At 42.4% G+C, this 17,500-nt stretch overlaps 1 protein-coding gene across 9 annotated transcripts in view; it reads right to left on the bottom strand.

Moving 5' to 3' along the window:
• LOC136699108 (uncharacterized) overlaps window positions 1–16,209 on the bottom strand; it is a 92,083-nt gene extending 75,874 nt beyond the window's left edge. The window contains exons 1-6 of one of the 9 annotated variants that reach the window (XM_066673562.1): window positions 12,864–13,040; window positions 5,019–5,089; window positions 4,438–4,505; window positions 2,625–4,350; window positions 504–637; window positions 215–422 (exon numbers count right to left, since the gene is read on the bottom strand). Coding sequence is in view for 2 of the 9 variants with exons in the window: in XM_066673559.1 (XP_066529656.1) it covers window positions 2,625–2,688; window positions 4,325–4,350; window positions 4,438–4,505; window positions 5,019–5,089; window positions 16,157–16,202 (275 nt within the window). In the remaining 7 variants the exon portion in view is untranslated. Of the gene's footprint in view, window positions 1–214; window positions 638–2,624; window positions 4,351–4,437; window positions 4,506–5,018; window positions 5,090–12,863; window positions 13,041–15,433; window positions 15,462–16,156 lie in introns of those variants that run through there. The other 8 variants (XM_066673559.1, XM_066673560.1, XM_066673561.1 and 5 more) reach the window with 8 other exon arrangements.
• Between the last annotated feature and the right edge of the window lie 1,291 nt (window positions 16,210–17,500).

Below are 17,500 nucleotides of genomic sequence, written 5' to 3'. Positions count from 1 at the left end.
ATTAATTATTGTAAAAGGTTTACAATCTACTTAGTGACCATGTAAAAACCTTTATAAATGTATTCTTTTAAAATGGTAACGTTCTGTTTTCATCTTGTGTTCTTTTTGTTTAAGATTTCTCTCTTTTGCTCTCTCTCTCTCTCTCTCACACACACTCACACACACACACAAATACCTTTAATTCTCAGGTCATTAAATTAAATGTTAATTTTACCTCTGTATTTCTCGATGTTTCTGATCGTCACAAACTCTTCACAGCAGCACTTTCACTTTCATTTAAATCCAGTTTGGACTGGATCAGTCTCACACAGGAGGAAGTGCTGGAGATTTATTGTGGATTAAACATGGGCGGAGTCACGTTGTACTCAGGTACCTGCCCTGTGTTTCTCTTAGAGTGAGACGTCTGTTTAACTGTGTTTAACCTACATCAGGCAGAACAGACCACACATCACACAGGACACAGACCACAGGACACAACAAAGACCGCAGGACACATCACAGACCGCAGGACAAAACACTGGCTGCAGGACAGGACTGTAGTGGCTCGGACTAGGACGCACCATCCCCAGAGCTAATCAGACTCAACAGCCCACACCTGGTCAGAGGGCTTTACAGCACACAGAACATGCAGCTCAGCCTTTGGGATGAACAAACAGAGAGAGAGAGAGAGAGAAGTATTTATTGCACTGTTGCCCCAGCACACGACAGTACAGAATATAGCACTAGCAACGATGAACACAGACCGCAGGACACAACACAGAGTATTTATTGCACTACAGCTCCAGCACACAACAGCAGAGAATACAGCACTAGAGACAAAAGACTGGTGAAGTGTCCAGAGGAGTTTAGTGAACACTCAGAAGGACCTCAGTTTCCTCAGAGAGTACAGACGGCTCAGTCCTGTCTTGAACACTGCACAGGTGTTAGAGCTCCATCCAGTCTGTCGTCCGAGAGCACGCCCAGATCCCAGTAACTACCAGCCACCTCCACTTCCCCTCCATCGATGGAAACTGGTGACGGGGCAGGTCTGAGTTTACTGTCCACCACCATCTCCTTCCTCTTACTGATGTTGAGCTGCAGATGGTTCAGTTCACACCAGCTGACACAGTCTGACACCAGCTCCCTGTATTCAGCCTCCTGTCTGTTCCTGATACACCCCACAATGGCAGTGTGATCTGAGAGTTTCTGCAGGTGGCATGTGCTGGAGCTGTATCTGAGGTCTGAGGTGTAGGTGTTAACAGGACGGTGCTAATACAGTCCCCTGGGGGCCCCCCACACTGCACATGGTAACGTCTGAAACACAGCCCTGCAGTCGCACACACTGGGGGTGACCAGTCAGGTCCATAGTCCATGAGATGATGGATTCATCCACCTGCATCTGCCTCAGATTCTCTCTGAGTAACACAGACGAGAGAGTGTTGAATTCACTGGAGAAAGAGAAGAACATGATCCTCACAGAGACTCACAGAGCCCCCTGCTGTGTCCAGGTGGAGTCCACTATGTGCAGCAGGTAGATAAACACATCATCCACTCCAGTGCCATCCTGGTATTCAAACTGCAGGGGGTCCATAATGACTCCAATAAAAAGGAAAGGACTGGAGCGAGTGTCATTTCAGAAACAACAGACAAACACAGACATCTACAAACATCTTACAACATGTTTTACACAAACACAGAACAACACTTAAAAACCAGTCCAGAGATTCCCCTGATACACAGCCGTATTACCACATGTGTACAGTCCACACTTTAGACTCAGTTTCCCCACTGACTGGAATATAAACCAGCTCCTGAACCTATTCACTCCTGGTGTCTGTCTCTAAAGTGTCTATGTGAAGGTGAAATGTCCTGTTCCCTGTAGAGCACATGCAGTTATACCTTATTCACACATCCAATAAACAGCATTTCAGCTCAGACAACAGAACTACACCGTCTCAGTCCGTCTCTCGTCCTCCCCTCACTCTCTCTGACCCCTCCTTTATCCCCCAGCACCTCCTCCACCTGGGGTTTGACGTTAGGACGGTGCTGATAGGGAACCGGGGACCAGACTGAGTGAGGGGAGTTCTGTGTCCTCAGCCCTGTCTCCTCCACTAAACCAGTGAGTCACTCACAGTTCCCCACGATCAGAATCTGAAGCAGCTCAGAGACCATCGATAGATTCAAATACTGTGACGTCACTGGAGGTGGGGAACTGAGACACAGCCGCACTGCCTTTTTAACTCTTTATTAACTGCACCCTAACAAGGGCGTAGGGAACAGAACTTTAGACAGAAGTGTCTAAAGCAGTGTTTGGGCTTTGTGCAGTGACCCACCGAGCTCTTATCCACAGTCACCTGACTCTTACACACACACACACACACACACACACACACACACACACACACACAGCCTCCCAGCCCTCAGCCTGACTCTCTCACACACATTTCAATATCAGTCCCACTGTCCATCACAGAGCTGAGAGCAGTGACCTGTTTCTGAATCAGTCTCAAAGTCTTCAGTTAGAAAAGCTCACATTCAGCTGAATCAGGAAATCCAGAGCTACACACAGAACACACACATCAGCTCATACACACACTCACTCCATCTCTGCTTCTCCCAGTCCACTGTAAAAGTGAATTACACACCTGTACACACTCCGCTTCTCCACTGGAGTCCAGGCTGAATGATCATCTGCTGCACTTTCCTTTTCTGTACAAAGAGAAACCAGTCAGAGAACACCACTCACATTATATCACAAGTGCATCTGAGGACATCTCAGATTACCTTCCTGGAGTGTGTGTGTGTGTGTGTGTGTGTGTCTAAATCACATCAAAAACAACTTCTTCCTCAGAACAGAACCACATTCCACACACAGGAGTGTCTGACCTCACACAGCAGAGGATTTACACCAATCAGCCAAAACATTTAATTAGTGCACGGGTGCAACATATGGACACAGGTCAGACGATACGACTATAAAATCAATCATCGAAATGCAGCCTAGGGTATTGTCACCACTGGACACCTGCGGATCACAGTAAAAGAGTTTATTAACACAAATCCCAAAGAGTAGCTCAATACAAGCGGGGTTCAGACACAGAGAGCAAAACAGAACCTTAGGGACGAACCAAAAAACCCCCACAGAGCAGGTGTGATGTGGTGGTGGGTCATTCTCAGAGCTGCAGTGACACTGACGTGGTGGTGGTGTGTTAGTGTGTGTGTGTGTGTGTGTGTTGTGCTGGTGTAGAGTGGATCAGACACAGCAGTGTGGAATGTGGCTCTGTTCTGAGGAAATGTAGAAATGAGTAAGACACAAACAGGTTTAGTCACAGCAAACACACACACACACACACACACACACACAATGTAATCTGAGATGTCCTCAGATGCACTTGTGTTACGCTGCGCTGTGTATGTGTGTGTTTTCTCTCTCTCTCTCTCTCACTATCTCTCTATCTCTTTAAATTTATAGGTTCTGCAATCTGTTCCAGTCCATGTTTGTTCACCCGTCTAGAGTTCATTCCATGTTCCAGTTCATGTATTTGTTCATCGTCCTGAGTCCGGTCCGTCATCCAGTCCATGTGTTGTGTCTGTCAATGTTTTGTATACGTCATCTCGGCGGGAGACATAAATACGTCTCTGTGTACGCTGTTAAAAAGCTTTGTTTTTGTGCTGTGATTTGTGTTGTGTTTATTGAATTCTGTTTACCTGGTTTTGACTTTGTTACATTCCCACTTCGACTGCGAGTTTGATTTTGCCCCTTTTTGAATACTGACCTTAGATCTGTTGTTTGTAAATTATTGTAACACTGTGTATATATTTCACCAGAGTAGGGTTGGCTGCCGTTTGTTTTGGGAGTGGGTTTTGTGTGTGTTTTTGTGTATAGACAGGGAGGAAGGTAAGGTGTTGTCTTTTGTTTCCTTTTGTTTACACTTAGGTAAGTTAGAGCTGTTCGTGGGTCAGTTAGGAGGAGTGTTTGTTTGTTGTTTTTGTCGGCTAAAGGCCATCCTGAAGTTCACTGGTGTTTGGTTTCATTGTAAATATCACATCTACAATATATATTCTATTCATTATTCATTCTGTGTTTCCGTTTGTGTCCTTTTTGTTTCATCATTTACATCTCTGTTACAGTTATTCCCTTCACATATATTAATTCCAACACACACCTCCTTCTGTTACGGCTCAACCCTAGACTGGGTCATAACACTTGTGATATCAGACTCTTATTCGTACAGAATCTGGTGTAAAACACAGAGAGAGTTTAGTCTCAAAATACTTCACAAATGTGTAGATCATACTCCACTGATTAGACACAAATAATCTCCCTCCATTTACAAGGAATTACTCTGGGTTTGATGTATGAGTCTCTCCCTGTGGGCAAAATAACAACAAACAATTATATATTAACACTGTCTTTCTCTGTTTCACACAGATTTGTTCAGTAAAGTGAACACGTACCTGCTGCAGTCTCCATGAAGCCAGAGATGATCAGTATCACACTCAGAGTCCCACTGAGAAACTTCATCCTGAAAGAGCAGTGAAGGTTCTGCTTTACTGGGTTTAGATTTACAGGAACAGAGCACATTAATAAACATTTCTGTAAACGGGTCAGTTTAACAGTGTGGATCATTTCCTACTGCAGTCCCTGGACAGTTACAGGACGACTGACCCACACTCATTAAACAACATAATTAATATGTTAATTCCTGATATATTCACACACTTAAGAAAGCATTTATTACCTTCATATTCATATGTTGGTACATGCCTTAGTTAACATTGAGTAAATTAACCTCACACTTATTAATACACGACTTATTCATTTGTTCCTGCTTAATGCTTCATTATTTCCTGAAGAGTTAATGACTTAATTACTGTCAGTTCACGTACCTTTAATATAAAGTGTTACTGAAATCTATATTCAGGAATTTAGTATATTTATGTGTTTATTTGTAAAATAGAAAACCATCAGAAAATAAAGAGCACATTAACTGTAATATATTTAAGTGTATTTACATCACACAGTGTCAGTCACTCACTCTTAATGAGACAGAGCTTCCTCCAGATTCACTTGTGTCTCTCACTGACTCCAGTACAAACCTACAGAGCCCTGGAGGGGACATGGGTAAAAAAAATAATTTGAGTGAACAAATTAGTTATTTGTGCGCACGAATAATGAATTGATTCACTGGGGGTTCCGTAGAAGCCAGCTGCCTTTTCCCAAAACTCTTACAACTCTTTGGTAATGACTGCAGTCACTGCACATGAAGTAAAATGACCTTATTTAGTCCGTAAAGACCAAAGGTATCAGTTCAGTGTTGATCACACTGGGTACATATGGATTATGAAGTGAGTGTAAGGACGTGAGTGAGTGTAAACGGCGTGCATCATCTTTTCGTCTGAGCACTAGAAGCTCATAGCTGTCATTTAAACACAACGACACCAAAATAAAATAATTATTTGCACTGGATCGAATTCCAGAGCCCTACGTTTCACACAATTGTCCTGTTTATAACTGAGGAGCCATAGATATTTTACATCATTCCTGTGAAGGTTGGTTAGGCTCCTATCTGTGCGTCAGCCTCCACAGGGACATTAAGGGTTTTAAACTCGCGCTAATATAAATAAATAAAGAACAATATGTAGGCTTAGTTAGAAACGAACTGAATCAACCTTCAAATAAACAACAAATAAACAAATTAAGAAATAAATGTTTAAATAAACAAGGAATATTACATGTATGGCCTTATCACATAGATGTACACATACGTGTGTCCCATATGGACTCTAAAATTTGCGTTGTGTTTTGGATCGATACGTGACGCGTTTTATCCCGTATTTTTGAGGTTAAGACGGATGATTTGAGACAGCTCCGCTGCGCTTCCTCAGACAGAGGAGGAGATACTCCGGCTCCTAAACAAGGAACGCACTTATCACTTGTATTAAGCCAATCCAACCAGAGTTTTCGGTCAATTATTCAGTGCCGCAGCCAATGGAGTCTCAGTCCCTCCTCCTGCAGGGGCTTGGTGTGAGGCAGAGCTGAAACACTGGGAACTTACAGCTCTGTTTTAAGATGTTTATCTTTGTCCAGAGAAACTACACTTAATTTTCCCTCAACACATCTGTGATGAAAATAACGCTGACTGACTTTTAGAAGTCATTTTTTATATATAAAAATCACATTAGATAATTTGATATAAGATTAACAATAACAGTAACTAGTTATTCTCAGAGTGTAAGACATATACAGGAGTCCTGAATAAGCGGACTATTTTAAACACAGGACATATGGTAGCAATTGTGTTTTAAAATAACTAATTATAAGACATCTGGACATATAAGTTAAATATGGTAATGTAATGAGGATGAGTCTTTTAGACCTTTCAGATGCTTTCAGATCTCATTGTAATTTAATAAAATATAATACAGCGGTTATACAATATTTCCGAAAAACATGGTCAGATTTGCCACACACACACACACACACACACACACACACACACACACACACACACCGTGGGTCTCGCATTCCTTAATTCAATTTCAGATATTTGGCAAATATAACCAGAATATATTGTGATTTATTTTGTAAATAAAATTGCTATCTGTCCTTCGACGTCAGGAACACAAGGGCTGTCTGCTGTGAAAGTATTAGCCATGATCTCAGAGATTAATGGATTCGCGAAAAACAATAGTTTCTTTCAAATGAAAGGTTATATAACAGAGATTTAAAGCCACTGTACTGAAGGAGAAATTATTTGATTATTTCGTTCCTCTATGTATATACTGTTCTTAATTTATTAATTTAGTTACATTCATATTTGTTTATATTTATTTTTATTTGACTTTTTTTTTATTTTAAATTGTCCTTGTTTGATATCTATTTTTTCAGAACCTCAACTTTATGACCTGACAGTTATTTTTTCTTTGTCCACTTTTTCAGCAAATTTAACCCCAAAACTGACAAAGCATTAAATCGAACTTTTTAAAAATCATGTTTTTTTTTATATAAATTACTACAAACATGCTAAGTGTTGCATTTTAAGACTGTAAATGAAAATAAACAGATTGGAAATATAAACATATAGATGTAAAACAGAGATATATGCTAATTAAGCTATATACATCTATTTACTTTAGAAATAATTATAGATACTTTACGTCGCCGTCACTCAAATCATCATTTTCAACACGTAAAAACAGCTCCAGTGTTATTCTGAGTTCAGATTTCACTTCGTAGCCTCTCCCTTTCCCCGCCTTCTCCCTCTCTCTATAAATATCTCCCTCCCCTTCACCATACTGGGTTCAGCCTGTGGAGCAGAGAAAGCAGATTCCAGACTTTCCCCCAGTCCCCGTGAATTTTGTGCACTTTTACTCACGCGTAAGAATGTTACTTTTAAATGAAACTTAAATTATTATATCTCCGCTTCTACTTGGCGAAGATCCACATGAAACAAACTAACGTGGAGCTTAAAATCTGCACTTTCGACAGATTCAACGTTTTCAAGTTTCAAGTTTTTATTCTGTGGCTAGATGCGGTCACATGATTTGATCACACCGGCGTGATCGTCGACTCCTAACGGCTAAACAGAGTGGGAATAGACCACAGTAATGTTTTGACACAGCAGGACAGACCTCGTGTCTCTACGGAGCCCCTAAATGGACTGGGGGGAAAATAAAAAAGAACCACTGATTTTGCGTTCCCTCGCAAATAGTTTTGCGTTCCCTTGCAAATACATTGCACAAATGTTTTATGATACACAATTGTCTTTGTGGCTCAGTTAACACATCAGGACACTGCAGTTTCCAGTGAAATCCAGCCACTTGAAACAGAGATTATATATGTATTTACTTATCTCTACTAACACACAGTTTCGTTGCCAGTGCGAATCGTCCATACATCTGTAAGGAACTGCCTCACATCAGAGGAAGTTGTGAACAGGTTTATATACGTTCGGTAGCATCCTGAAAGTTCTAGTCAGAACGCCGTAGTTCCACGTATTTCCATAGTAACAGGTGTATGCGACTTAGGCTGCTTTGTGAAAGAAAGAAAAAGTGTGGACGGCTGTGTTTTTTTTATTGTTATTGACTGGGGTAGGGGTCAAGCTAAGAATCTTAACGAAAAACCTTAACAAGCAAAGACTCTTTAAAAATCCAGTCATTCAATAACAAGATGGAGGGTGTAAGGCGCAACACACAGAGATCTCAGGGCACACTGCGGACTAATTTTTACAGAGACGTGGCTCAGCGCGCTGACTCCAGACACGGCTGTGGAGCTAGAGCCGGTCGCTACACCATGCGTTTAGTTTTATCTGGGAATTCTGTTTTTTTTAAAGCTGCAGTAAAACAGGATACCATTTTCTGCCCGAAACCTTTACACACATACACACATTACTCCAATACACTACCAATAGCTACACATTTATTTAGGTGTTCACTCCCCTTTCTCTCCCACTGTTTGGAAACTGTGTTCACTGTCTGTGTCTCTGTGCTGTTCACGTAACCTTTGTCCATGCGCTTGCACTTTAAATTCTCTCATCCTCATTTCATAGCAGTTAACAACACAGCAACAAACGTTTCAGTTGGCGCTCCCCAGTAACATATCCATGTTTTCTGCTCAGAAGAGATGTTATGTCTTTATATTTCAGTCCAAGATCAAAGTAAAATTCAACGAGCTGCTCCATAGTTCACCTGACACGCACAGCAAGCACATAATCAACAGCAAGCACAGTACTACAGAGCCCAGGGAGTTTTGCTAGGGAACGCAAAATCAATAGTGTTTTTTTATTTTCCCCCCAGTCCCTTTAGGGGCTCCGTATGTCTCTGAGTGTCCCAGCTAGCAAAATTGTATCGGCCCACACTCGGGCGGAATCACGCACGCCGGAACAAAAACACTCGGCCCGATGCCGGAACGCGGAGTCGACATTGTCTCGGCCGTGATGTACAGCCGTAGAGTGGGCCGATAGTTCTGGCCCGAGCCTGGGAAACTCTCGGCACAGACTCGGCCGAGTGTTCTGGCTGAGGCGCGGTTCAAATGACTCGGCCCTAGTCCGGCAAGCCATAACTAAATCACGATAACCGGACCACGACTGAGTTTGAGCCAGAAGCACGCCAGATCTGGCTCATTATCGGTTGTAATACTTTATTTCTATACACCGCTCCCCCTCCCCCCAACACACACTCACACACACACACACACACACACACACCACCATCCCTCCCCTTAGAAAAGGGTAAAATCAGGTCCATGGTGAAATTACTGCTTTATTAAATAACTTACACTTTCAGAAAAAAATAAAAAAAGTACATTATTGGTCACTAAAGGTACAAGTGTTTAAAAGTCTAGTTTTGTTCCTTAAAGGTACATTGCATTCTCTTCTCCAGAGGGAGACATACATGTTTGTAGTATTTCATTATACAAATGTCATATAACAAAAAACATAATAAAAGTCCTGGAGATGAAACAGTGTATGAAATCAACACATTTTAAAATCTACAATTTAATTTTAAAATTGCCAATTGAAATTTGAAATTGGCAGTGTCATGATTTCCTAAATCCTATTAACATTCAAATACTTAAAAAAAATTGGTTTTACACTCTAAGAACTGCCATTTAAATTCAGACCTTTCTTTAAAAATATACTTTGCTAAGGCCATATAACAAATCGCTTAAAATTCAAAAATAATTCACCAGTAGGTTTGGAAAATTAAAAAAAAATGCCAGCAGAAAGGTACTTTAAAACAGTTTGAGTTTCCTCAAACATGTGGAAGAACACATTTGACACTTATTCATGGCACACATCAGTTCCATCAACAGTTTACAAGCCTCTGCTGTGTTGTCACACTTTGTCAATACCTCACTGCCCTCAACAATGATGGAGATATCAGCAGTATCCTCATCTCTGGCACAGCGTGGACAACAAGGATCTTCAGGAGGTGCAGTGTAGTGAAAGAACGCTCAAGTGTAGTCACCTCAGTTGTACTCCTTGTTGAATTCCAGCTCTGTAATTAAACATATAGAGATCATGGACATGTTCTGTTCTCTTCAATATATTTTCTTTAAAAATATTTAATGAAAAACTGTAAACTGCAAATTCATTAACTATAAAACTTCAAATGTAAAACATTATCAGGTTATAGTACAAACGGTTATACAAACGATTCTGCTACAACCGATGCTAAAGATCTCATCTAAACTTAAATTAACCTCCTATCTGCTTTTCTCCCTGTCCACCTGCATTATTCACTGCACCACTAGTTTTCTTACTGCAGTCCATCTTTACATAATTACATAAATAATATTAATTAGTTCATGTTCATAGTTAATTTTGAAAAATGTAACTAAATTCACAGCTCCAAAAATAAACCACTTCACATGCTTTTATTTATTTTTTCTCTCTCAGTAAAAAGGCTTCTATCACTTTCAATATAACCTCCTTCAACCCATTAATCACTAGCCCCAACATCACTGCTACTCCCTAAACAAGGATTAGTGAATGTGGAATTATATATTTAAAATATTACATTACACCAACAACCAGCACTGAGATTGGGAATGTATTTTAACCTACTTAGCTAGTACCTTAATGTGTTTAAGCAGTTTTATTTCTTATTTTATTTCTTATACTGAGGTATGCGGTTCTGTGTGACATAAAAACCCACAAAAATGCTCACATCGTCTTGTAAAATACACCATCAAACCACATAATTACTCAAATAAAAATACTCTTGTATGAGCGATTGTCATGTCATTTAAATGTTTTCTGTCAGAGGAAAAAAAGAGCTAGCTAGAGTTAAACAGGTTCGCTAACGTTTGTCATTTGAAAAAAAAAAACGGTTCAATATTACGTATGTAACATATAGCAGTTTATAGAATAACGTACGTAACATTAACGATGTTAACTACATTTGGGCGAAACCAAAATACTTATGTATCTGAAAATATAAGGTTAAATTGAAATACTTACGGGATGAAGCTGTTCCCTGAGGCTGGTGAGAGCTGCTCGCGCCACGGTCACAGAAAAGAGCGCGAATCTTCATCGTTTTCTTCTTCTTCTGTGTTTTTACAGCGGTTCGCTTCTGCCTCCTTCCGTTTTCTCATTCAGAGTTCATTCATTTTAAAGCTGTCATCTTCAAAAACTTAAATAACAATCTCCTCCCTTCAACACGGCACTGTCTCCTTATTAACCCTATTTATCGTAATCATTTCTGTCGTTCGTGTCCCAGTCATTACATCAATATTCTTAAATATTACAATACAGAGCTTACCTATAACTGTATGGCATTTAACAAGTTAAAATAATTGTTCTGTTTATTTACGTTACATCGTTTTCCAGACAGTTACCAGTATTGTCTTCTATTTTTAGATGTGGGCCACATACGATTAATTCTCAGTATTTAATAAAATGCTCTGATCAGTGTAGTGTGCTAACTGCAATGGCAATCGCCTCGCCAGTCGACAGTGCCAACGTGCAGCCGGAATTGGGCCAGATCTACCTTGCTAGCTGGGGTGTGCTGCTTTACACACAGCACAGTGTACATCCTGCAGTAGTTTAGAGTCTGGAGCTGTTCTGTCCTCAATCATCCACCACAGAGTCTGTGCTGATCAGCCACGACGTAACTGACCACAGTCTGTTCTCTCTCTCTCTCTCTATCTCTCTAACTGACCACAGTCTGTTCTCTCTCTCTCTCTCTATCTCTCTAACTGACCACAGTCTGCTCTAACTGACCACAGTCTGTTCTCTCTCTCTCTCTCTATCTCTCTAACTGACCACAGTCTGCTCTAACTGACCACAGTCTGCTCTAACTGACCACAGTCTGCTCTCTCTCTCTCTCTCTCTCTCTCTCTCTCTCTCTTTTCCCCCAGGTAAATAAGATATCCCACTTTCCCTGTGCTCTGAGAGTGAACAGACTCTTGGAGGATGATGTTTTATAGCAACTGTTGTCTAAATTATTCCTCTGGTCTGTGGTTAATGTTTAATAAAGTACTTCTCCTCGTCTGAAAGTCGGAGTGATCAGTGAGAGGTTTCCATGCTGCAGTGAAGCCGAGGGCACAGTGTAGGTCAGAAATAACAGTTTGTACTCATGTAGTGTGTTGTATGTAGACAGTCATTTGTAGTGAACTGTAAGGTTCACATCTCCCTGTTAAATTAGTGTCTAATTACGGTGTGTATTATTAGTTTTGTTATCTGTGGTGTGCACTATGTAGGGAGTCCTCCACTGACTGACACAGACCAACAGAGCTCTGTTTATAAACGTGACGTGGATAAATGGGTCAGGGATCCACACTTGTGTCTCTTTCATTTGAACTCTGAGGACTAAATGAGGACAGAAACAATAAACACTGTAAATAGTTCTAATAGTTCAATAGTTGTGTGTTTGATCTCACTGTGTCCTCTCCATCAGTCGACATTAACCCTGCTTCAGCACATATTTATTAATAACTGAACCAATAGAGGTTCTTTCTCTACGTCAGTGATAATGTGGTGTGGACATTAACATGTGAAATGACTACAATCACATTCTCAGGTCTGAGATTATTCCTTATCTTGACGTTTTCAGTAAGTTCTGACACTTTCAGTTTGAGACACAAAAGTGGTCATTGTCACACTCCCTATCTCTGTGTTACAAATGATTAATAATGACAGCCTGATTAATAACTATGTAACAAAGGGTCTTTTAAACCATTTATAAACCTTTATAAGTGTATTCTTATTTTAAAGTGGTACAGAGATCATTAACATTCTGTTTTCATCTTGTGTTCTTTTCGATTTATGTTTTCTCTCTCTCACACACTCACATTCACACTCTTAGATACACACACACACACACACACACTGAAATATCTTTAATCCTCAGGTCATTAAATTAAATGTTAATTTTACCTCTGTATTTCTCTGTGTTTCTGATCGTCACAAACTCTTCACAGCAGCACTTTCACTTTCATTTAAATCCAGTTTGGAGTGGATCAGACTCACACAGGAGGAAGTGCTGGAGATTTATTGTGGATTAAACATGGGAGGAGTCACGTTGTACTCAGGTACCTGCCCTGTGTTTCTCTTAGAGTGAGACGTCTGTTTAACTGTGAATGACTTACATCAGACACAACAAACCACACACATCACACACACCACAGAGCACAGGACAAAGCACAGAATGAAGGACAAAATACAGACTACAGACCACAACACAGACCACAGGATAAAACACAAACAACAGGACAGGACACAGATCACAGAACAAAACAGAGACCGCGAGAGAGGACACAGACCGCAGGACAAAACACAGACCGCAGGATAAAGCACAGACCACAGGACAAGACACAGACCGCAGGATAAAACACAGACCACAGGACAAGACACAGACCGCAGGATAAAACACAGACCGCAGGACAAAACACAGACCGCAGGATAAAGCACAGACCACAGGACAAGACACAGACCGCAGGATAAAACACAGACCGCAGGATAAAACACAGACCACAGGACAAGACACAGACCGCAGGATAAAACACAGACCACATGACAAGACACAGACCGCAGGATAAAACACAGACCGCAGGACAAAACACAGACCACAGGATAAAGCACAGACCACAGGACAAAACACAGACCGCAGGATAAAACACAGACCGCAGGACAAAACACAGACCGCACGATAAAACACAGACCACAGCATAAAACACAGACCACAGGATAAAACACAGACCGCAGGATAAAACACAGACCGCAGGACAAAACACAGACCGCAGGATAAAACACAGACCACAGGACAAAACACAGACCACAGGACAAGACACAGACCGCAGGATAAAACACAGACCACAGGACAAGACACAGACCGCAGGATAAAACACAGACCGCAGGACAAAACACAGACCGCAGGATAAAACACAGACCACAGGACAAAACACAGACCACAGGACAAGACACAGACCGCAGGATAAAACACAGACCGCAGGATAAAGCACAGACCACAGGACAAGACACAGACCGCAGGATAAAACACAGACCGCAGGATAAAACACAGACCACAGGACAAGACACAGACCGCAGGATAAAACACAGACCACAGGACAAGACACAGACCGCAGGATAAAACACAGACCGCAGGATAAAGCACAGACCGCAGGACAAAACACAGACCGCAGGATAAAACACAGACCGCAGGATAAAACACAGACCGCAGGATAGGACACAGACTGCAGGACAGGACACAGAACACTGGACAGAACTACACCATCTCAGTCCGTCTCTCGTCCTCCCCTCACTCTCTCTGACCCCTCCTTTATCCCCCAGCACCTCCTCCACCTGGGGTTTGACATTAGGACGGTGCTGATAGGGAACCGGGGACCAGACTGAGTGAGGGGAGTTCTGTGTCCTCAGCCCTGTCTCCTCCACTAAACCAGTGAGTCACTCACAGTTCCCCACCATCAGAATCTGAAGCAGCTCAGAGACCATCAATAGATTCAAATACTGTGACGTCACTGGAGGTGGGGAACTGAGACACAGCTGCACTGCCTTTTTAACTCTTTATTAACTGCACCCTAACAAGGGCATAGGGAACAGAACAAGTGTCCAAAGCAGTATTTGGGCTTTGTGCAGTGACCCACCGAGCCCTTATCCACCGTCACTCGACTCTTCCAGACGGTGGATACTGTTCTGTCCTCTACACACACACACACACACCACACACACACCAGAGATGTTCATTAGTCAATTTTTCCAAATCAGAGTCAAGTCCAAGTCGAGTCTCAAGTCTCTTAAAGCTACGTTAACACAGCAGGTAAAAGTGGCCCAAATCTCTACTGTTCTGCTGTTCACATTGACTATATAATGTCACCTATATCTAACATCAGTCTGAACAGATCACACTCCTGAACTCACCTGTGCACAAAGGACCAGGCTTCAGGCACTGACCAGAAGAAAACCCTTTATACAAATGTCCACATGTTTTATTTTCTCATAAATGAGAGACGGGCCGGCACGGTGGTGCAGCAGGTAGTGTCACAGTCACACAGCTCCAGGGACCTGGAGATTGTGGGTTCGATTCCCGCTCCGGGTGACTGTCTGTGAGGAGTATGGTGTGTTCTCCCTGTGTCTGCGTGGGTTTCCTCCGGGTGCTCCGGTTTCAACCCACAGTCCAAAAACACACATTGGTAGGTGGATTGGCGACTCAAAAGTGTGTGTGTGTGTGTGTGTGTGTGTGTGTGTGTGTGTCTGTGTTGCCCTGTGAAGGACTGGCGCCCCCTCCAGGGTGTATTCCCGCCTTGCGCCCAGTGATTCCAGGTAAGCTCTGGACCCACCACGACCCTAATGTGGTCAGTGCTGATATTTGTGGCTATGCGCATGGGATTCGATGCACATGGCAGGGAGGGAACTGAATGCAGGTCGCTAAACAAACAACAAAGATACATTATGAAACTAATAATAGTAATAATAATACATTACATTACACAGATCGTTCATGAGTACCAAACCTCCAACTCGAGTCAGAGTCATTTGAAGACGAATCTCAAGTCGACTCGAGTCCAAGTCTCAATCTACTGTCTCCATCTCTGACACACACCACACAACAAGCCCAAACACACACACACACACACACACACACACACACACACACACACACAGCCAACCCCTTTTAAAATAACTCCCAAACAGTCCGAGGGGAGGCGCTAGGCATGCTGGGAGCTCCCCCATGAGTCCCAGCCCCTCCCAGTCGTCACAGTCCACAGAGTCAGGACTCACACAGAGAAGTGATGAACACGGCCCAGTATCTGAGCGGCTCACTGCTGCTGCTCTGTTTTACACAAATACATGCTGTAATTCTAAAACATTAAAAATCTTACTGTAAATAATCCTCTAAACACAACGCCACATCACATCTGTGTCCAAATTACTGATGTTTTACAGAGTGACACACACACACACACACACACCCAGCCTCCCAGTCCTCAGCCTGACTCTCACACACACATTTCAATATCAGTCCCACTGTCCATCACAGAGCTGAGAGCAGTGACCTGTTTCTGAATCAGTCTCAAAGTCTTCAGTTAGAAAAGCTCACATTCAGCTGAATCAGGAAATCCAGAGCTACACACAGAACACACACATCAGCTCATACACACACTCACACCATCTCTGCTTCTCCCAGTCCACTGTAAAAGTGAATTACACACCTGTACACACTCCGCTTCTCCACTGGAGTCCAGGCTGAATGATCATCTGCTGCACTTTCCTTTTCTGTACAAAGAGAAACCACTCACATTATATCACAAGTGCATCTGAGGACATCTCAGATTACCTTCCTGGAGTGTGTGTGTGTGTGTGTGTGTGTGTGTGGTGTGTGTGTGTGTGTGTGTGTGTGTGTATGTGGTGTGTGTGTGTGTGTGTGTGTGTGTGTGTGTGTGTGTGTGTGTGTAAATCACATCAAAAACAACTTCTTCCTCAGAACAGAGCCACATTCCACACACAGGAGTGTCTGACCTCACACTGAGAGTGTGTTACACACAGCAGAGGATTTACACCAATCAGCCAAAACATTAAAACCACCTCCTTGTTTCTCCCTCACTGTCCACTCTCTCAGCTCCACTGACCACACAGGAGCACTGTGCACTTCTCCACTTCCAGACTGTAGTCCAGCTGTGGCTCTGCATACTTTACACACTAGTAAAAGGAGCGTGGAGAGGACTTTATTATCAGTAACTGATTACGGTGGTGTAATATAGACATGATTCTGTAAATATCCTCACGCCCTGAGACTCAGTCTTCCACTGGGCTCTGAGGGTCTTCACTGGAGACCCCTACAACACTCATCACTGCACACTGTATCTAAAAATAGGCTGGTCCTCTCTGGCCGTGCGGCGGGAAACACACTGGCTTCTGTTCATCTACAGAGCTCTCACTGGCCACACACCATCTTCCACCACATCAGTGCTGCGTGTAAATAAAGGAAGTGATCAAACTGACTCCAGTGACTGGTTCACCTTCAGCTGCAGTGCAGCAGTGATCTGGAGTTTTTACAGGAATCGCTCACACTTCACTCGCTGGAGTCACTCCACCATTTTACACTCTTCATCTCTAACCACCTCTACTCAGACACACACTGACTCTAGAACAGTTATTATACCTCTAACCACCTCCAATCAGACTCACACTGACTCTAGATCAGTTATTACACCTCTAACCCCCTCCACTCAGACTCACACTGACTCTAGATCAGTTATTACACCTCTAACCACCTCTACTCAGACACACACTGACTCTAGATCAGTTATTAAACCTCTAACCACCTCCAATCAGACTCACACTGACTCTAGATCAGTTATTACACCTCTAACCCCCTCCACTCAGACTCACACTGACTCTAGATCAGTTATTACACCTCTAACCCCCTCCACTCAGACTCACACTGACTCTAGATCAGTTATTACACCTCTAACCCCCTCCACTCAGACTCACACTGACTCTAGATCAGTTATTACACCTCTAACCCCCTCCACTCAGACCCACACTGACTCTAG

This window comes from Hoplias malabaricus, chromosome 6, assembly GCF_029633855.1.
Source record: "Hoplias malabaricus isolate fHopMal1 chromosome 6, fHopMal1.hap1, whole genome shotgun sequence".
In the NCBI taxonomy this organism is placed as follows: domain Eukaryota; kingdom Metazoa; phylum Chordata; class Actinopteri; order Characiformes; family Erythrinidae; genus Hoplias; species Hoplias malabaricus.
Note: the sequence above shows the minus strand (reverse complement) of the source record. Positions and strands in the feature narration are given on the sequence as shown.